General features: G+C 56.8%; 1 protein-coding gene across 2 annotated transcripts in view; it reads right to left on the bottom strand.

Annotated features, from left to right (window-relative positions):
• Positions 1 to 4,900: 4,900 nt before the first annotated feature.
• PPP1R16A (protein phosphatase 1 regulatory subunit 16A) overlaps positions 4,901 to 20,532 on the bottom strand; it is a 50,648-nt gene continuing 35,016 nt past the window's right edge. For both annotated transcript variants that reach the window (XM_054984751.1, XM_054984752.1), the window contains exons 4-11: positions 18,139 to 18,284; positions 14,103 to 14,206; positions 12,124 to 12,248; positions 11,768 to 11,893; positions 10,780 to 10,855; positions 9,999 to 10,128; positions 9,595 to 9,751; positions 4,901 to 8,966 (exon numbers count right to left, since the gene is read on the bottom strand). In XM_054984751.1, the coding sequence (XP_054840726.1) occupies positions 8,601 to 8,966; positions 9,595 to 9,751; positions 9,999 to 10,128; positions 10,780 to 10,855; positions 11,768 to 11,893; positions 12,124 to 12,248; positions 14,103 to 14,206; positions 18,139 to 18,284 (1,230 nt within the window). In that variant the 3' untranslated portion in view covers positions 4,901 to 8,600. The remainder of the gene's footprint in view (positions 8,967 to 9,594; positions 9,752 to 9,998; positions 10,129 to 10,779; positions 10,856 to 11,767; positions 11,894 to 12,123; positions 12,249 to 14,102; positions 14,207 to 18,138; positions 18,285 to 20,532) is intronic.

Raw genomic sequence — 20,532 nt, 5'->3', positions numbered from 1 at the left:
ACTGCACAACCACTGCACCATGCTGGCTGCTTAGCAGCCCCCTCCTCCTCCTTTGTTGACAACTTTTTCTGGGTGGGGAGGGGGGACAGGCACTTCCAACTCCTAGCTAACCTTCTCAGCTACAATCCCACTGGAACTAAACCACGTGGACTGTCTCCACGTAGGGAAAATGCTGCTTCAGCCCAGAAGAACAGCCTGGGCACGACTGAACCAGTCTAAACAAATCAGTTGGCATGGGCCAGATGGTGCTGCCGCTGGGTACTCGCCCAGTGGCAGCCTTCCGTCCAGCTCCATCCGTTTGGCTGCCACTGTCAAGTTTGTGCTCCCGTCTTCTGGCTCCAAGGGCAGCTGGGAATCGTCTGTTCTTGTCACCTCTCTGCCCCTCGCTGGGAAGCTGAAACCAGATCCCATTGCCTGAGCCACTGAAGGATCACAGATTTCTCTCCAGACGTGACATTTGGCCGTGAAGGTCGGGGAGGACTCTGAAGCGCCAGCGGGAGGAGCCAGTGGGCTGCAGGGACCCCTCGCCCTGGAAGGGCTGCCTGCAAAGGTCAAGAGGCAGGACATCCTTGCCACGGAGGAGAGAAGGGCTTGGGGCAGAGCGGGAGGGAGCGCCTTGGCAAGAGCAAAGAGAGGCCTTTGGAAAGAGCTGCCCATCAAAGACAAGCTGACACCTTGGCCTGAGGTTTTAGTTCATGCATACACAGTCAGGCAGGGATGCTCACTCAGGCCAGGCTACGGGATGTAGGTAGTGCCATACTCTGAGGGTTTGGGGATCACTGTTGGGGGCTGTAGACCTGATCCTCTGTGACATACTTTGGGAGCGCTATTAGGCCCCGGGGCGTTAAACTTGCTGGGGAATCGGCTTGGGAAGCTGAGTGCAGCTGAGAAGGAAGGCGGTTATCAGCGCTGCCAAGGAAACGTGGCCGGATGGCTTGAGAGGGCCTGGACTCCTCGTCAGAACAATTCTACTTTCTTTCACTTTCTTTTTCTGAATAGATGGGAACATAGCTACGGGGGGGGCAGGTAGAGTAGAGTAGGTGGTGCTTGAAGGGTTTAATATGCCTAGTAGGGGGAGGGAAAATTTATTCCTGGCAAGAAATGTCTGCGTTGCTGTACTATTAGACCATGCCATCCTGTTGGGCTATTTGGTGGCACGAGTAGGTATCAGGGGTTATGCCTTGGGCTGGTTGAAATCGTTCCTTGTGGAACAGACTCAAAAAGTTGCAGCTGGACACCAGCTATCTTCTGTGTGGGAATTATTTTGCGGGTTTCCACAGGGCACAATCTTATCCCCCGTGGTATTTAACCTCTATGTAAAGGCTTTAGAGGAAATCATTTGTAGCTATGAAGCTGGATGTCATCAATATGCAGATGACACTCAGCTGTCTCTCTTTCTATCCCAATCACCTGGAAATGCAGTAAATATTTTACACCAGTCTGACAACTAAGGTTCAATGGCTGAAAGCAAGCAAGTTGAAACTGAACCCAGACAAGGCAGAAGTGATGCTGGTTGGGAAGTAGAAAAGAGGAAGAGCCCAGCAGCATTTATAAGACTAACAAAATCTGTGGTAGGGAACGGGCTTTCGTGAGCCCCAGTTCACCTCTTCAGGTACCCGGTTGACAAGGTGATCTTGAAGGACGTTGCGCTGCCCACTTCCCATGGGCTTCAGTTGACGCTTGCAGGCTCCGTTAAGAGCCTGGAGGCTTCACTAGATCCAGCACTGCTGGTAGAGGAGGAAGGAAATGAAGCTGCAGTCCTTCTCCAACTCAGACTGGCCTGGAAGAGGGATCCCTATCTTGACACAGGTGGCCCGGCCACCTGGGTTCATTCCACAGCAACATCGAGATTAGACCTACCACAATGCACTCTACATGTCCCAATCTGTCCCCCAGAGGGCTCTGCATTCCTCAGGGAAGCATCTGCTGGTTGTCCCCGGCTGAATGAAGTTTGCCTGGCCTCGCCCAGAGCCAGAGCTTTCTTGTTTCCACAGCAACATCGAGATTAGACCTACCACAATGCACTCTACATGTCCCAATCTGTCCCCCAGAGGGCTCTGCATTCCTCAGGGAAGCATCTGCTGGTTGTCCCCGGCTGAATGAAGTTTGCCTGGCCTCGCCCAGAGCCAGAGCTTTCTTGGCTCTGGCGCCAGCCTGGTGGAACCGTCTCCCAGGGCAGACCTGGGCCCTTCAGGATGTGTTGCAGTTCCGTAGGGCCTGTAAAAAAGGAAATCTTCTGCCAGGCCTACGGCTGAGGTGTGGCAATCTATCCCGTTGGCCTCCATTGCTCCGCCATGCCTGCCCTGAATGCTTTAGCAGCTTGGCATCTGCACTCTCTGGCTTCTCTACAGCCATTTCACCAGGATGTGTTAGCAGATGCCTTTGACTGCGTGGACCTTCTTGGGATTTTATATTGTAGACTGGTTTCAAATTGCTTTTATCTTATTTTGTATAGTATTTGTTGTTTTTGTTGTGGGCCCCCCCCCGAACCTGTTTACAAGGTGGGTGGGCTATAAATCTAATGAATAAAATAAAAAGGTCTCCCCTCGAAGGAAACTTGGAGGATTCAGCTGCTGCACAACGCCACGTCGCGGTTATCATCAGGAGCTAGGCAGAGCATGCGTATTACTCCCGTTCCGCAGCCACTCCATTGGCTACACCGTTACCAGGCTCAATTCAAGACACTGGTTGTCACATAAAAGCCCTTCATAGTAGAGTCCACCTTTAAGACTAACCAACTTTATTGTAGCATAAGCTTTCGAGAACCACAACTCTCTTCATCAGATGCATCTAAAGTCCTTCACGGCCTTCTTCCTCGTATCTACAGGGCCACTTCTCTCCCTGTGGTCTGTCGTGGCAGCTTTTCTCATCTGAACAGGATCATTCACAGGTGCCAGCCTCCACAGGGGCAACATCGACGGCTGCCCATACACAGGCACTCTCTGTGGTGGCCCCTACCTTGTGGGACGGCCTGCCTGAGGAGGCCAGGAAAGCCCTCACTCTCCGGGCTTTCCTCAAACGATGCAGAAATGAATGATTCAGGAGGGCTTTTTTACACCAGTAATAGGGCTGTGTTGTAAGGAAATGGTTCAGAGAGAGGTCTTGACAAAGGGACAGCGACTGTAGGCTATTCTACTGAGTACTGTCTGTTGCTGTAAACGGAGTCCTTTCCACATCGTTTAGTATGCCGTGTCAAATTGCTTGTTTTGTTTCATCTCCATATTTTGACTTATGCTTGTTCTCAAATTTCTCCAAACCATGACTTACTGGATTGTTTATTAATGTTCCAGCCGTTGAGTGTATTGACTTATGCTGTGTTATCTGCCTTGAGCCTCAAAGGGAAAGGGGACTACAAATAACATTTTTTTAAAAAAATAAAAATCCCACAGCTCCAAGTCAATAAAGCCAGTAAGAAGCCACCAGGGTGCAGTGGTTAGTGCCTTGGACTAGGATCTTGGGAGACCCAGATTCAAATCCTGACTTTGCCATGGAAGCTTTGCTGGGTGACTTTGCGTCAGCTGCACACACTGTTGTGAAGATAAAATGGCGAGAATATGGAGAGGATAATGATATAAGCGGCTTTGGGTCTTTTGGGTCTCAGGGGGGAGGAAAGCAGGGTATAAAATTAACACCATTTTAAAATCACAAAAAATAAAACGGAATCCCCCAATGGCAGAGTCCTAATGGGAAACTGCAGCACACACCCAGGGGTGTTCTCGACACCAGCTAATCGGCCCCAAACAGCACCTTCTAGCACACTGCGAGCGCTGAGCGGAGGCTGAGCGTGTGGGAAAGCACGGCTTCCAGGAGAAAGCAGCACCCCACAACCAAAGCACTCCAGGCAGGAAAGCTCCTGGAAAATGAACGGAGCCAAGTGCAGGCCACCTCCAAGGGCCCCCACCCGACTTCCCCCTCCTCTTGCTCCCCCCCAGCACCCAGGGCAGGGGACGGGGACGGGAACAGACCGGCGTTCTGCTGGGATGCCCTCTTAGCGGCCTTGGTTCCCAGGACTCAAAACAAACACGTTCATGGCCCCGGCTGGAGCCCCCCCCCCCCCTAGCAGAGTGCCACAGTGAGGCTAGGAGATGCTGCCCTCTGGAGGCTGCCTCAAGCTCTGCAAGCAACGCCTTTCAAGAGACTGGGCCTCGGGAAGGAGCTTTGCTCGGAACTGATGCCGGTGGCCACTCCGAGAAGGGTCACTCCCGGCTTACTTTCCCCTCGCCGACTCTTGTCAGGCCCCCCTTGCCAATGGCTGAAAGCAGAGCCTCAAGCCTCCAAGGGAACCCAGACAGGCAGCGGCACCTCAGGAGGATGGCCTGGCTTTCGTTCGCCCTGCAAGGCTGACCGTTGGACAGGGAGAGGGAGGACAGCAGCCCCTCCCCCTGGGCCTGGACTCAAAGGGGCAGGAAAAGCCCAGCACTTCTGGGGGGGGGGGATGTCAACGCCCAGGGCACAAACCCTCCACCCCCTTTCCCTGGGTTGCCAGGGGCGGGATGTCCCTTGGGCCACCCAAAGATAGCCTGGCCCCTTTCTTTTAAAGCAACCAGCCAGAGAGCAAGAACTCCAGGCAGGCTGTTTTCCATGGCGACCAGACAAGCGCTGTCGCTTCAAAAACCCCTTCGAGGCCAGAAAGAACAAGTGCAGTCGCCTGGCTCTCACCAACTCCCAGGCCGGTAGCCTGGCTCATGACGCTCCCCAAAAGACCCGGGGGGGGGAATCTTTCCCTGCTTCCTTATAGCCAATGGACAACTAAATTTTAAAGTTTATTTTCAACACTCTTCCTAAAAATTCCAAGAACAGCGCCATCCAACCTCCACACGCACCCTCATTCAAACAAAAGAGGTGGGAGGGCGAAATGCAAAGACCACAGCAGAGGCCTACACAAAAACACAAGCCGCTGTGGTTTTTACAAGAACACTTTTATTGGTAGAAAAGGGCCAATCAGAAGCTCCCCCTTTCGTCCCTCCCCCAAGCAGCAACCTGAGCAAAGGAGAGGGTCCCGATGCTGGAGGCGGGGACAGCAGGAGTGGCCCGAGACGTAGGAGAAGCAATCCACCGGGAAGCTCTCCAGCCCAAGCCTCACAGGGAAACGAGTGCCTGCCCTGGCTCTTGCATTCCTGTGCAGGAGAATGTCCCAAGATGACTGAGCCCAAAGGCCAGACGGACCTGCCTGCCCCTCGCCCAGCCTTCCCTCATGGCACCCAACGTCTACTGCTTGCGGCACACGCCTCACCTACCCTCCAGCTGAAGCCACTTCTGGCCAGGAAAGGGGGGCAAAGGAAGAGAGGGCAAAGCCCTTACTGAACCCCTCCAGGGCAGGAAGCAGTTGGTTGTGCTCCGTTCTCAAGAAATAAAGCAAAGAGTAAGTCAGGGGCTTGTTCCAGGAGCTAAAGCCGAGGAGGCCTTTGGTAGGGAAGAAAACTGGCCAAGAGGGAAGGGAAATATGAACAAGCTCGGCATGGGAGCCCTCGGCAAGGCTGTCCAAGCTCCTGCTTGGCAAATGCAGTACCTCTTTGTTGGCAGAGCCTGCCCACTGCTGACCACCTCTCTCCTGCCAAACCCTCCGAAATGCCTAGCAGACCTGTTTGTGAAAACCTGCCAGGAGCCTTGTGGCACCTGAACGGCAGCAAAAGCCTGAACGAAACTGGCAATTCCAACACGCAAAGCTAGAGGGGGGAGCCAGGAGCAGAAGCTAGAGGTCATATTCGCACGAGAAAATGAACCTGGCAAAATGGCCAGGCTTTGGAAACTGCTGCAGGCCAGTGGCTGCTGCAGTCAAGCCAATCTTCCCCCAGAGCTCCAGCACTCTTAAGTCCGGTTCCCCGGGGGGGGGGGCGTGTTGGACCACCCTGCTCCCCCTAGTCTTCCTAAAGACCATCTGCCAAGAATTGCTGCCATCTAGCCAAGCCTCCAGTGCCTAGGCCACAGAAGGGCAGCTGGTGCACAGAAGCACCTCCACCAACTCTCTCGGCCAGGTCTGCACTCCTCCAAGAGCTGGGGGGGGAGGGGTTATTATTGCACTCGCCACGTTCAGCTGGCTTCCTTTACAACACGGGCAATGGCCCGGGGGGGGGATGGGGGGGCAGAGCCTGGCCTGGAGTAGCCCCCTTCAAATGATAAATGCTCAGAGATTCACTAGTGCGCCAGGCAGGAGGGCTTGGGATCAGTCTTTGCCATCTCTAGCCAAAGGATCTCAGGGAAAAGGTGTCAGGGAAAGCCAGGCTCTGCCCTGGCCCCTGGAGCATGAGCAGGCCAGCAGAGAGATGAGGGACCAGTGGTTTGGATACAGCAACTCCCTACCTACCTGGGAACAGCACAGAATGCAGGATCGGGGGGTATGCAAAGAAAGCAAACCCCAGAGAGCTTGCCTAGGCCTCCTCAGAAGGCTCAGGCCAGTGGCGTCCAAAAGGGTAAAATTTCACTGGCAGGGCAAGACTCGCTTGCTGGGACTCTGTGCCGGAAAGGGGCACAAGCCCAGTGGAGAGAGGTCTGCAGCACAGCCAGGCAGGAGGAGCCGAGGCCTCCTCTTCCTCTCCCTCGTTGGAGGGTGTGGGAGAGACCGCCTTGTTCCCCCACTGAGGAGCTGCACAAGGCCCAGGCCTCCATACCCAGAGAGCAGGATGGAGAAACAGCCCCGCCCCTCAAGGACTGGCCTTTGGCCCTGCCCTTGTCCCCAAGCGGGGAGGGAAACTCTACAGGGCTGGAGGGGTGCTCAAAGGAGGCCCCAAAGAAAATAAGAGGGGGGGGCAAACAGCTAGTGATGAGCCAGGCCTCAGGACGTTCTTTATGCCACATACATTGGCAGCGGGGGGGGGGGGAGCCCAGCCCCACTTGGGCCATAGCAGAGATGAGCTCCTTCCACAGCCCTGCTGCTGTCCTGGAATGTGTGAGGGATTGGGGGGTGGGTGGGTGGGGAATACTTCCTTTGGTCCTCACTAGATCGGCTGGTTTTCCAGCCCCCACCCAGGCCCAGGCTTGGGGGGTGTTGCGAAGGGAGCAGCCACTCAACTGACTGCCTCATCAATGAGAGGAATTAACAGGGTGAAAAACAAGACATTAGAAAAAACACGGACACAATTTTAAGAAAAGGATTCGACAAAGGAGAACAGAAATATTCAGGGTGTGCAAAATCATGGGGTTAGGGGGTGGGGAAGAGAGGAGAATTCTCCCTTGGGTCAGGCCATGCAATGCTACGTGGCCACCTTCCACACGATCAAAAGAGGAACACTTTGTACAAAACCGCCTCCCCACACAGCAAAAGCCTGGCAGGCTTGCCTGCAGAGGAGTCTGCAAGCAGCTGTGTGGAGCCCCAAAAAGGCTCCGTTAGACAACCTCCCTCAAGAGGCGCGAGAGCGCTGGACTTCCCAGCAGCAAAGCCCCGGGCAAGCCACTTCCGGAGTGAAAGGGAGGGAGGCTACTGCTGGCCTCCCGGCACGGCGGGCAAATTGGAGTGCCACTCCGAATGCCCTCTAAGGCCACCGGTCCCTGGACTGGATTGGGGGGGGGGTCCGCCGCTGTACCACAAAGCCAGAGAGCTCTGCTGGGAGGCACCAGGTGCCCTGCCAAAGGAGAGAAAACCAGGCCATTTGCTCCATGAAGGCTGATTACTGTGGCCGATTCATGGACTGTTTCTGAGAGGAATGCAACTTGCCCCATTTCACCTGCTCAAGAGCCCCCCACAGGGAACACAGCTGGTCTCCGACCCCTGAAGAGACTCCTCAGACACAAACAGCCCTGTTGTTCTGAAAACCCCACTTTTCATGCAGAGAAAAGGGGGAAATTCTTCCTGCCACCTCTCCTTCCCAGCGTGCCTTTTTCTGGGGAAGAGAAGATGGCCAGGTGGAGGCCTGCCTTCGGGGGAAGAGGCCCTTTGCTTTGCACTCAGTTCGAGCAGCTCACCGTTCGGGGGAAAGGCACATTGGAAAGGGGAGAGTTAACCTGAGAAAAGAGAGCCAGCGCCTCCAGCTCACCCCTCCGCCCCAAGTGAGGCTGGGTGGCAGAGGCCGGGTGCAGCACTCGGCTTCTATCACAGAGCTGCACAAAAGCCCAGGCACAAACCACATCTGGCCCCCAGGAGGCAAGCCAGCCCTCACCCCCGGCACCCTTCAAGTCTGTAGCAGTGCAACCATTTGCAGCTGTTTCCTGAGCTGCAGCCGCCACCACCACACTCCGGCGCTGGAAAGCTGGCCTCCGCTTGCGCCCCAGCTGCCAATGCCAATGCCACAGCAGGCCACAGCACAACCAGAACTCCCCACGCACCAGTACTGCCTGGTCCTTCCCTGAGATCCTTGAAGCCTGCAAGGGTAAGCCAACAGCTGCAGGGACTCTCCCTTGAGAACCACTGAAGCCCGTAGGCAGCCAAAGAGCCGTCTTCCCCTGACACAGAGACCTGGCCGGCTGAGACTGCAGCTCCCAGCAGAGGACGGCAGGCTGAGAATGGGAGTCTCGCAAGGCCGGCAGCAGAAGACACGGTGGTGAGCTCGTGTTCTGCCCCAGGCCGGAGCAGCGCTTCCCTGTGGATCTGCTCTGGAAGGGAAGCCTGGAGGGCGGCAAAAGCCCCGTGTCGACTGAACTTTCAGCTCGGCTCAGGCCTCTCAGGGTCACATCAGCTTACAGCAACGCTTCTTCTCAGCTGGGCTCTCTTCGACCGGAGCAGTCAGCTTGAGGAGGGGCGGCTCCCCACTGGCTGCCGTGTAGTAGACAGAATGGGGGGCCGAGTCCGGGCGGGGAGCCGCGGACTCCTCCGCTTGGTGTCTCTGCAGCTTGGCGGCCGCCCTCTGTCGCTTCAGTTCGGCCAGAGTATGGTGAGCCTTCTCCGTGCTGAGCTCGTCCTGCGTGGCCAGCTGGTAGGAGACGCTGCGGTCCAGCCGCTTGGAGTACAAGTGCTTGGGAGGGGCTGCGCCGTTGCGCTGGGACAGCTCCTCCCCCAGCGCGCCTCCTGTCTCTGCTGCCTTGGCCTCAGGATCCTGCTTGGAGGGAGGGAGGGAGGGAGGATGAAGGTAAGGCCGTCCCAGACTCACTGCTCCCCCAACCCGGGACACAGGGAGCCCGCAGAAGGAAGGCGGGCCCCAGGAGCCCCACAGGCTGAAGGTAATACCCGCCCCCCCCCATGACCCACCACACTGAGGAGATCCCTGCCTCCCCCGCAACATGAGTCTGAGAAAAGAGGCAGAAGCATTTCCTGCCCTCCATGCCCTCTCCCTACCCACAGCGTGGCCATTGTCCAAGATGGTTCCGTAGGGCCTGCCTCTCTCCATTTAAAGGATCGAGGAGTTCAGCCCGTTTTCACGTCCATCTCCTCTTAAGAGGCACAACAAGCTCTGGCTAGGAGACTCAGCCAGTGCAGCTGTTTGGGCATTACACCACAGACCCGGCAAAGGCCGATTTTAAGAGGTGGGACTGAAAATTCAAAGCCCTTCTGAGCTTGTTTTGCTTCCAGCCCCAGTGGGGAAACAGGGCAGGGATAAGGAAAAACCCCTCAAGGCAACCCTTTTGGCTGACAGTCAATACTCGTCCAGTGAAAGGGGCTGGAGACGTGGAGAAGGGCAGCAGTGCCCCCCGCGTGGCAGGGTCTGGGCTTTGCCCCCAACTCACAGGCGGCGGCGGCTGGAGCTCAGTATCTGTCTGGCGGTCCTCGTCCTCCCCCTCACTCTCACGCTGCTCCATCTGCTGCCAGACAATGGCCTCCTTCTCATGCTCCTTGCGGTAGAGGTTGGTGCGCTCTGTCACGCTCACCCGCCGCACCACTTTCCTGCAAAAAGGGGGGTGGGAAGTGTGCAGCACGTGGGGTGTGGCTGGCCTCTGCCTGCGGTAACCCCCGGCCAAGGGAGTCCCACCCACTGTTGCTCTTGCCCAAGCCACTGCAGCTGGATCGTGCCCTACTCCCAAAGAGAGTTGTACTAGCCCTTCTCCCGCCTTCCCTCCCTGCCCTTGCTCAGGAGAGCAGGCAGTCCAGGGCCATCCGCCCTGCCTTCTTCCCCTGTATCTCTGGACCATACCCTCGGCTGCCTGCACTGGAGGTGCGACGCTGGAGAAGAGACTTGTGCTTGTCATGGGATTTCATGATGGCATCATGTTTGTGCTTCAGCTCCAAGAGTCTGGCACGCACCTCTTCATCTGCACAGACATCTGACAAGAACATGGGAGAAGACCCCCCCTTTATCCTGTGCCTCTGACCCACTGTATGGATTCTTGCCCTGCTCCCTTCTTCTGCAGGGTACAGACTGCACTCTGCCTCCTCACCCCCCGCCCATCTCTCTCTCTCTCTTTTGGTTTCTGTCATATTCTGTAAAGTGCCACGTATACCGATACAGCCATACACAACCAAATGGCAACCAAGCCGCCATCCAAAAAGAGCCCTCCAGGCAGCTCAGAAGGACAAGATTAAACAATCCAAAAACTACGCAAAAGGCACAACGAAACAGAACTGAGCCAGCAGCACCCATCAGGCATACCAGAGGGCTGCTTCCCCACAGGAATTTCCCCCCAGACTGAGGAGGCCCCTGGATTTAATGGGGACATCCCTAATACAATGTTGTGCTTATCCTGAGCGTGGCACACAGCGTTCCTTGAGCCCCCCCCCCCTTCAAATGGGATCAAAAATGGGCTGAGAAAGGAAAGCGAAGGGAAAGGAGAAGAGGCTTCCAGATTGGGGGGGGGAGGGGGTGCTGAGACCATCTCTTGCCGGGGATGTAGGTGCTCAAGGCCAAAACATGCAGCCGGCCAGGGACCCAAGCGCCAGAACAGTCGCCCCGCCTCGACTGATCTCCCCCCACTCACCTAGTGGGGTCTCATCCAGCACTGACTTCCCGTTGAGATCTGCTCCGTGAGCCACCAACAGCTCCACCAGATGGATCTGCCAGCAAGAGGGAAGGGGCTTCAGCAAAGCAAGGAGGCCGCAAGGGAGAAAGAGAGAGAGACGTGCCCTGCTGGGTCAGCTCCCCGCCCCTTCGCCCTCGCCCTCGCCCTGCTGCATGGAAATGAACGGGATGGGGGAGGGGGGCTGCCCCAGGGCGCTGGAGACCTGCATCGGAGGCGGCAGCCTCATCTCGCCTTCGGACAGAGCGGCCACTGCCCATCCAGGACTCTTCCGGGCTGCCACCTGAGCTTCCTCCACTAGGCTCAGGATGGAAGTTGCCACTCACTCCCCCTTTGGAGATGCTCAGGGGCCTCTCTCCTCACCCCCCCTGGAAGTTCCCTTGGCTCGAGGGGAAGCAGCAGACCTCGGAGTACCAGTGCTAGGAGGCAATGCCTGGGGCGGGGGCGGGGTGGGCCTTTCTGCTCTGTTTGTTGGCCTGCCAGGGCAACTGTTTAGGCCACTGTGTGAAAGAGGATGCTGAAGAAGAGGGGCCCCTGGCCCGGCCCAGCAGAACTCTTCCTAACAGGCCCCGCTGGTCCCGCCCCCTCCCTCGCGCAGGGCTGCTCCAGGCAGCGTTGCACACCATCACCCCTCTCGGTCCACACGTGCCGGCACCCCAGTAGCCATCTCCGGCTACCACGTGACTAATTGCCCCACTACTCCCAGCTGTACGAGGAAGCCTTTTGCTTGGCTCCGCAGAGAACTCAGCAGGGGGGCGCAAGGACCAGCTGGTCTCCGGGTGGATCCAGATAATGAGATTACAGTCCACATTCTGTGAAGCCGGGCAGGGCCATGCTGGCCACCAGGGGGCAGCGTCCCGCCACAGACAACCTGCCTCCAGGGCCGCCTATTTCCCAGGGCAAACCTGGGCAGAGGAGCGAGTCTGTCCCGCCAGCTGCAAGCACTCACCTGGCCCCAGCAAGCAGCCGCGTGGAGGGGCTGCCACCCATCGTTATCCTTGACGCTCATGCTGGCTTTGTGTTCCAGCAGCAACTCGGCAGCCTCCAGGTAGCCGTTGGCCGAGGCAATGTGCAGCTGCAGGCAGAAAGGGAAAGGGCGTTTGTTTGGGTATCAGGGACTGGGCTGAACCGTGTGACCTCGGGGTTGCCCTCGGCTCGACACCGGCGGCGGTCCTGCAGGGCTGGAAGGGAGCCCAGCCTGCCGTGCTAGGCTCTGTGCTGGGGACAGAGGAGACCCGCCCTCCTCATTCCCCGCCCTCCGCCAGATTCTCTCTCCTGGTGCTGGGCTCCGGGCAGGCCTCTCACCAAGGTTGCTCTGTGGTCCAAGGGCGTGTCCAGGTCAACCCCTTCTTTCAGCAGCCGGTGGATGTCCTCCACCATGGCGCGCTCCACTGCTGACCGGGCATCCTCAATGGTCTCCTGAGTTATACCTGGGGACAGATGAAGCAAGTGGAGAGGCACTGGCCGGGCCTGGGGCTGCTGCCCTCTGCGGCTCCGGGGAGAAGGGCCATTATACATCCCCTCCCCAGGGGAGGGTCATGAGAGACTCTCAGTTGTCCAGGGTGCCTCCTCACCTACGGATTCAGCCACTCACTGTCCTGGTCTGTCCACCCCACTCACTAGCGGCTCTTCCGCTGCTACTCACTGGCCACCAGGAACATCTGCCTGCACAGACCCACCTCCTCCTCCAAAGTGATTTGCTCCTGCCTTGCAAGTGGCTGGAAGGGCATGGCCGGCTGCTGCGAGTAGATGGCCGGGTTCAAGCATCGTTCTGCGCACCCTCTACACCTTCTACAGCGCCAAGGGCCACGTTCCCTCATAAGCAGCTAGCATCTGAAGGGAGGATGGGGCCCCAGAGCGACTTTCCGTGGACAGCAGGAGCAGCAGAGACGAGGAACAGGGGAGAGAGGCGAGAGGCCTCCCCGGGAGCAGCCATCTGCTGGGTCCCTCCAGGTAAGAGCAACCTGCACACGCGAGCCTCTGGCAACACAAACAGGGCACAACGGCCAGCACGGAGGCAGGTTCAGCGCAGGCAGCGAGAGCTGCCCTGGCTACCAGAGGACAGGGCCCTCCTTCTCCCACAGGAGAGTTTTAGACCGAGGGAGATGGAGGAGGCTGGACCCTCCACTGCCAGAGACAGAGGAGAGAGGAGGTTCGGGGCTTCCATCGGGCCTCTGGGCTCGAATTCTCAGCCTGCTGGCCCAAATTCTGAGCACTCATTTAAAAAGAAGACGCTTCTAGCCCTGGAGACGTCGCGACACAAGGAAAAATGTTCTGCCCAGTCACTAAGCAAGAAACAAGCCTCTCCCCGCTTCTGCTGTTCAAGCTCATGAGGGGAACCACAATTAAGAGGCTTCTTTGGATCCTCATTCAACTTGTTTTGTGGTCACTGTCAGGAATCAACACAAAACAACATGGAACTTATGCAACAATTTGTGGGTTTGATTTGCCTAATAAGAAATCAACTAAAATGAAATAGAGGAGAACATCATCATCTGCTTTGGGGGAGAAAGCGGGCACGGAACTGAAGCACATAAATAAATGGCATGCAAAATTAGGCGCCTGGCTTTAGGGAGCTGAAACAGGGTAGCCCTATTTGCAAGGGGCCTCTCTGGTCTCCGATGTGGCATGGAACCACCATCAGTACGACCACTGATCCAGTGCTGTGGTACAGCATTCACAATGGACACTGGACGATGCTGTAATGCCAGACGGGCAGCTCAACGGCACCCCAGCCCTCTGCAGATGGACAACCCTCTTGCTGCGTGGACCGGCTGTTCATCCACACACAAATGAGGTTCACCTGAGCAGCAGAGGTGCACCTACGCAGGAGATCGGGAGAGAAAGGAAGAGGAAAGGCCCATCTGACCTCAAGAAGCACAGCTGGGCCAGCCCGGCAGGCAGATGAAGCCTGGAGTTGGGGTGCCATTGAGATCAAGCCACTTTAGGAACTGAATCTTAACTTTAAGCTGGCGCTTGGTGAAGAGGGCCATCTCCATTTTAACCTGATTCTTCAGAAAGAGAAACGCCCCAGAGGAAACCACGGCCAAACCTCGTGTGTGGATGTAACCCAGCCCGCTACCACCCCTTGGGCCGTGAGACAGTGCTGCCGTCCGTGCTGCAATTCGATGGAGCAGGAAGAACAGTCTCCCAGGAGGGTGTCCCGGGAGCCGAGCAGCAGACGCACCAGCTCCGCCTGCCCAGGGGCTCGCATCACAGGCAAACAGGAAGGGCGGAGTGCAAGTGGACAGAGGGTCCCCGTTCAGAAACCAGGAATGCCTCACCTCTGTCGGCCATGGCGGTCTCAACGTAGTCCAGCGTCACGTCATCCTCACAGAGGTCGTAGGGCATGTTCCCATCCGAGTTGACCGCAAGCAGGTTGGCACCTCTGGGGAAGGGGCAGAGGAGAAGTGAGTGTCTCGCTGCTGCACCCAACACATGGACTGCCCAGCGCAGCCTGGCGCGTTGCCGAGTGCCAAGTGTAACAGATACAAGGAGTTATTTTTGTTCAAGAAGAGCCAGGCTGACTTGGAAAACGCAGCTGCACGGGCACTCGCTCTCTGGAGCACCCTGCAGATTGAGTTTCGCCTTCTCCTCCTCTCCTCGGCAGGGGACAGTGACTGAAACTGCATCCTACCCTGCCCAGCACCTCACTGCTCCTTCCCGAGAGCCAAGCAGCTTCCAGGAAGGGCCAGGAGCAAGCACCGGGGGGAAAGGCAGGGCACTGCCCCTCAAGGAGTTCGGCTGTGGTAGGCACTGCGCCAAGAGGAGTTCCTGGCTCGGCATCGCCTTGGCCTTTGGGGGCTCCCTATGAGTTGCAGCAAGTGTTCCCTCAGTGAACAGTTAGCTGTTAGTCACACCAGAACAGAGGTTTGGATTTTCCATCGTAATCCGCCCAGATTTACTTGCAAGTGGAGGACCATCTGACTGACTCACCCACTTCTGTGAAATCCTTGAGCACAGCCTCTCGGCTCACAGGGCTTGGGACATGCAGGGGCAATATTCAAAGTCTGGCAACTTCCACGGCAAAGGCAGCCCTTCATTTGAAAAGGGAACACGTGTTGCCAGAGAAGTCCTAGGAGCACGCAAGCCAAGCCGGAGGTGGCTGTAGAAACAGCTTTCTAAGAACCTCATTTCTTCTACTAAATAATGTTTCATTAGCCAGACTGAAGATGTATCTTAGCACAATGATGTCTAAAACAAGGTTTATCAACTTAACTTATTTCGCTAAGGCCGTCGTTCTTTGACAGCATAAAAATCGCCTAAGGAATAACGGGAAGATATGGCTGATAATTAAAGGTCTTCTTCCCAACTTGTCGCTTGCTCATGTTCACAAAACACGGAATAAGGGTCACACTAGATGCGCTGGCACCCTTGTGGCCACCACTGCCACCTTCAAGTGATTTTTAAAATGCCGCATAGGTCCGACCCTGATTGGGTCCACAGACAGCGGGGGTCTCCTTGGCCCTTCCTGCACCTTTTCAACTGCAGAAAGAGCCACGTGGCTGTTGCAGCACCTGATGTTGCACGGGGTGGTGAAGAGCACCTCAGCTGACCGTGGAGCATTTTTTGTGGCATTCCCAGGATGGCCACAAGGAAACTGTAACATTTAGTTTGGCCCTAAGTTTGAGCTTTCTGGGGAATTTGGGCACAATATTACCCTGAGTAGGTGCCCCAAGGATCTTCACAAGCCAGGCCTAACAATGACGGCCCCTCTGCCACTCCTGGGGTGAACATTCCTGAGAACAGGCCACCACCACCACCACCACCACGCACCGCTGCACAGGACGGTGGTAGCTGCCTCCCACCGGTCCACTGGCTGTGCACTCCTCTCTCACCCGTTCGTCAAGCCATTCTTCCTGGCAGTATCACGATACCTCGTGGCCGTAAGTCGCTCCCCCACTCGATGAAGTGCCGTTTCCTTTTCTCGTAAAGGTACCTCTCAGTCCCAAAGAATCACTCAAATGGTTGAGTTTTGAGAGGGTGAATATTTTTCCTATTCCGACGCATTCATGATGATACACAAATTTGTCCTGCATTCCCTTTGGAGGTTTAAAGCCTCGCTGTGCCACTCAGCAGTGGCCAGTGAAGCAAAGCCAGGCAGTGAAAGTCAGCAAACAATGCCAATTTGCAGGCAAGGAGATCCATGGCACAGGAATAGCAACTTGGGGACTCACTGCCGCAGGACAAAGGCCTAACTGGCTCAGACACCTGCGAACCCTGGCTGCAGCACTGACTAAGTCTGAGCCATGTGCGGAAAGCTCTCCTGCTGGCGGGGCCGAAGCCTTGCTCACAGAAGATGCGGCACCAACGACTCAGTTACTGGTCAACAATACGCTCCCGTTAAATATTTACAGCCCTACAAGTTGGATCCAAGCAATTACCCAGAGCCAGAAAAGACGACCTCAATTCCGGAGGAGGTGAAGAGCAGGCCCTGGGAACTGAGGCTGTGGTTTCCAGCTCCAGTGTAATTGCTTGGGGGGGGGCTTCTTGTGGGTGCCACCTCCTCCAATCAAAGGAGGAAATATGAGGTGGGGGGAGGCAGATGAGACCTGCAGCTGCAGCTGCTTCACTCCTGCAATAGCTGAGCAGCAGCGAGAGCTCCCCTAGCCACAGCGGAGGAAAGTCACTTGGCTAAGCTTCACGAGAGGTGCTGGTTAAAAGGTCCAGGGGCTACTGGACCGGAAGCTCTTGGGGTCTGGGAGCAGATAGATGGGGGGAGGGGTCCTGCAAGCTTCTGACCAAGGCACCCCCACGAGCGCCTGAAGCTGCCTTAAGGAGAGTCAGCCCACGAGCGTATCAAGCCTCAGCCCGTCTTTCGCAGCGCCGTTTCCTGACATCCAGAAATGCTGACTGTACAAGTTGGCCTCTGCATACATAGGTTAACGCCAGGCGTGCTGCAATTTGGCTGGTGTAGGCAGATTTATCTTCTCACCATCAACGGAGCATAAATGCCAGAGAGTCTCCTGGAAACTTAACCGAATGCCATCACTTTGGCAATCACTTGCATAGACCAGCGCGCCTTGCATGGTTAGACACAGCGGATGAAGGGGGCTCCAGCCCACGGATATACACAGGGCAGTCACTGCATTAACCTTTATGGACCCTCAAGACTCCGTGTGGCTTTGGCTGCAACAAACGAAGCTGCCAGTTTGTACAGCAACAGCCAGACTGGATCAGGCCCAGCGCCGCATCCCCATGGCACAAAGACGGCCAACCAGATGCCCCAGAGGGCCTCGCAGTGGGACACAGAGGCCAAAACCTCCCCCCTGGTGTTGCTCCCCAACTCAAAGAGTCACTGCCTGGGGACACGGAGGTTTCACTTGGCCAACAGCCATCCATGAATGTGTCTGATGCCCTTTTGAAATCAACTAAATTAGTGCCTGTTGCTCTATCCCATGTGGCTGCAGTGAATTCCACAAGCTAATTAGTCTTTGGACTGGAATCTGTCATCAACCGTATGTGAGCCAGGGAAATGCTCTTTCCTGGACAACAGCAGCTCCGTCCTGGCTACTGACCACAGGGTTGCCTGGCCATGTGTATGTCCATAAGGGCAGTCCATGCTGCTGGCATTGCCAAGGAGGCCCCAGTCAAGACTGGCTGGACCTGGGGGCAGAATCATCTGCCTGAGCAGTACCTCTGGCCCAACCGAAGCAGGAATAGGGCTCGCGCGTGGTGGTTCCAGGCTCCTGAGCAAAGGCAGCAACAACAATGAAGATTGCCAGAAATGGGCTCCTCTGTGCACACCTCTCCCCCCACCCCGTCCGCCTCATCCGTTAGAGGCTGCACCTCTGCAGCCGGTCTCCTGCAAAGGGCCAGTCCATGCGTGACACCAGACCTTGCCAAAGTGCAAAATTTAAGTGCCAAGCCCAAGATTCCCCAGTAGAGAGATGGAGGAGAAGGAAGATGTGAGACGAGCCCATTTCTGGCCCCTAGGACTGCGGGTGGCAACAGATGCACGCTGGCCAGAGGAGGGCAGGTTTTCCGGCTTCTGCCATCCAATGGCTGGCATCTGATTCAATGGCTGGCAAAAGCAGAATTAAGCAAATTTTATGTATGGCTCTCTTGGCTTCTGGTGGCATGGGATTTCCTCCTAACCGACTGCCCACAGCTCCCCCACACTCATCTATGGTCCCACTGGCAAGACCCCCCCTCTTAAGGATTGTCCTCTTGGATGAGAAAGAAGCCCCATCAGATCCCTGCACAGAAACCGCCAGACGGCACGCCCCACCCTGCGGCACCCCTGCCCACACGATCCGACGCTCCACATCCTTCTGCCACGGAGCCCAGCGCTGATGCCCTCCGCCTGCCCTTCCTTACTTTTCGATGAGGAGCTCCACCAAATGCAGGTGTCCACAGGTGGCGGCAGCATGCAGCGGGGTCCAGAGTTCGCTGTCGCAGGCGTTGACATCGGCCCCCGCTTCCAGCAGCAGCTCGGCAATATCCCCATAGTCATCAATGCAGCACTACAGCGAGGTGGGAAAGGCGTGTGGTGGGGGCGGGGGCGGGGGGGGAGACAAAGAGGATGCCCTCAGTGCCTGAGGCAGCAGAGAAGAGAGCCCAGGCCTCCAAGGCCGGCAGCCTCCTCGGGACACTGGGCTCCGCTCCACGGGCAGCAATTCCTAGTGCAGCTCTGGAGCTCTGGCGCCCAAGGGGCAGCCTCTGCCTTGCCCTTCCTGACAGGCTGCCCCTCCCTCTGCAATCAGCTCACCCAAACACACCTGTGCCTCAGGAGCCAATGGCCAGGGCCCTCGTGGCAGCTCACCCACCAGAGTCAAAGACCCTCCCCTGCCCCCTCCGCTCTCAGCACTTCTCAGCAACAGCAAGGCCCAGAATCCCTCCGGCCGGCCTTCAGGGTGCTGGGCTCTGCCCTCCATTTCAGTTCCTGCGCTTACATAGCGTAACTGCCAAACAGGATCACAGTCCAAACCAGGATGGCAGAAAAGGAGCGTAAACTTGTAGGTAGCATTCCCCCCCCCCCCCCAACAGGCATCCTTTCTAGCGGCATCAGGATTTCATTCAAAGCCGTTCCCAGGCCCCAGCTTTGCAGGGCTGATCTATGCGACTGGTCCTTTGGGGGAGGGGGCAGCCTGAGCCGATCACTCCAGAATGGATGTTTGCCCAGAGGGGCACGGGGGGGGGGGGGGGCTGAACTCTGGCCAAATCCACAGCATTTTTTTCCTCCTTCAGTTTCTCCCCCCCCCCCTGGCCAACAGATTCTCCCACTGTTGCCATCCAGTAATCTTCTCCTCCCTGCAACCTGCATTTCCAGTGCCTGGATTTCATCCCTCCTCCGTTAACATGGTTACTGCAGGGGGGAGCTGACGCTGACAGTGAGGTGAGGAACGTTCTCTCTGCCTGAGGCCCCGGAGAGCCGCTCTCTGTCTGAACAGACAAGACTGGCCTCGATGGACCAGGGGCCCGAGCCAGCAGAAGGCGTCTTCGTGCACATCCATGTGAATGAAATACTCTAGGAAAGGGCCTGCCAAAAGACTTCCCCTCTTTTCCTTAAAGAGGGGCTGGGAAAGAGGTTTCCGAGGCCCAGCCCTTCCACCTGAGAAAAGCAAGTCAGCCCCTTGGAGCTCAGCGAGTCTGCTTGGGGGAGCCTCTTGCCCCCCTGAAACAAGCCCACCCCATCCTGGAGTTGCATGTTGAGTTCCGACTTGCCAGGCCCGGCCTCTCTCTGCTCCTCACTTCCTCCTTCTCCGGCACCATGGCACAAATAACTCCACCCCCTGAAGAGTTGGTGGCTGCCCTGCCAGGATTTGGGGACCTGCCAGTTAGCTACACCGTGGGAGCTGGAGAAGGGCCAGGGGCAGCTCCACACCCTTCAGCTGTAGAGCAGCCAGGCCCCACTGGCCAAGGAGCACTCACTGAGGACCCCCCAGGCGCAAGGGCACCCGCTCCCCACCTTTCCTGGAGGCTCAAGGAGCCTTATGGTCTGGGGCTGCAGCCACGGGGGGGGGGGGGCTTCCTCACTACGCTGCACACACACACAAGGGCCTTCGTAAATGTCTGTGGCTCACAGTGTGAATGTTCCCAAAACCTGAGGGGGGCAGAGGTGGCAAAAGGGGTGTCAGCCTAACAGCCCACTCTGTGCAAGAGGAGTTCTCACCAAGCTGCACCTCTAGCCCCTATCCAGCTACCTTCTGTTTACAAGGAGGGGACGAGAGGGCCGGGATTAAAGATTGGGGGGGGCCTCTTCTGAGCAAGAGTTTACAGCATGCTGGGGATTAGAAAGAGACATTCCAGCCACTTGGCACGGAGGCCAGTGCATTCCAGAACTCTGAGTGGCAGAGGAGCTGAGAGGGTGGGTGGGAGCTGAGAGGGTGGGCAGGCATTCCTTGTAGGACCAGCTGAGCCGTGCTGGGCATTAGCAGGCTGAGAAGAGGCCACCTCTTCAGCCACAAGGATTAGCGAGGAGGCCTCATGTGGCAACTTCTACATCCGCCCCTTGTGCAACAGAAGGATCTCCTCCTCATGGTTTCTGCTGCTGGCAGAGAAGCACAGACACTTCGGAGTTCTGCTGGGATGGAGAGCTGAGAATGAAGAGCTCGGCCCCAGGCCAGAACTGGTACGCTTCTATGCCACCGGAGACCGCCCTTCTCTTTTCTGCTCCCTGGTGCCCAACTGCAACCAGAACCAAACCTTCTTAGCAGTGCTACAGGCACCCTCCAGAAGAACCAAAAAGACTCCTCTGGGCAACTTGGAGGT

Source organism: Eublepharis macularius, chromosome 7, assembly GCF_028583425.1.
Source record: "Eublepharis macularius isolate TG4126 chromosome 7, MPM_Emac_v1.0, whole genome shotgun sequence".
In the NCBI taxonomy this organism is placed as follows: domain Eukaryota; kingdom Metazoa; phylum Chordata; class Lepidosauria; order Squamata; family Eublepharidae; genus Eublepharis; species Eublepharis macularius.
This window is presented reverse-complemented; position numbering and strand designations above follow the sequence as displayed.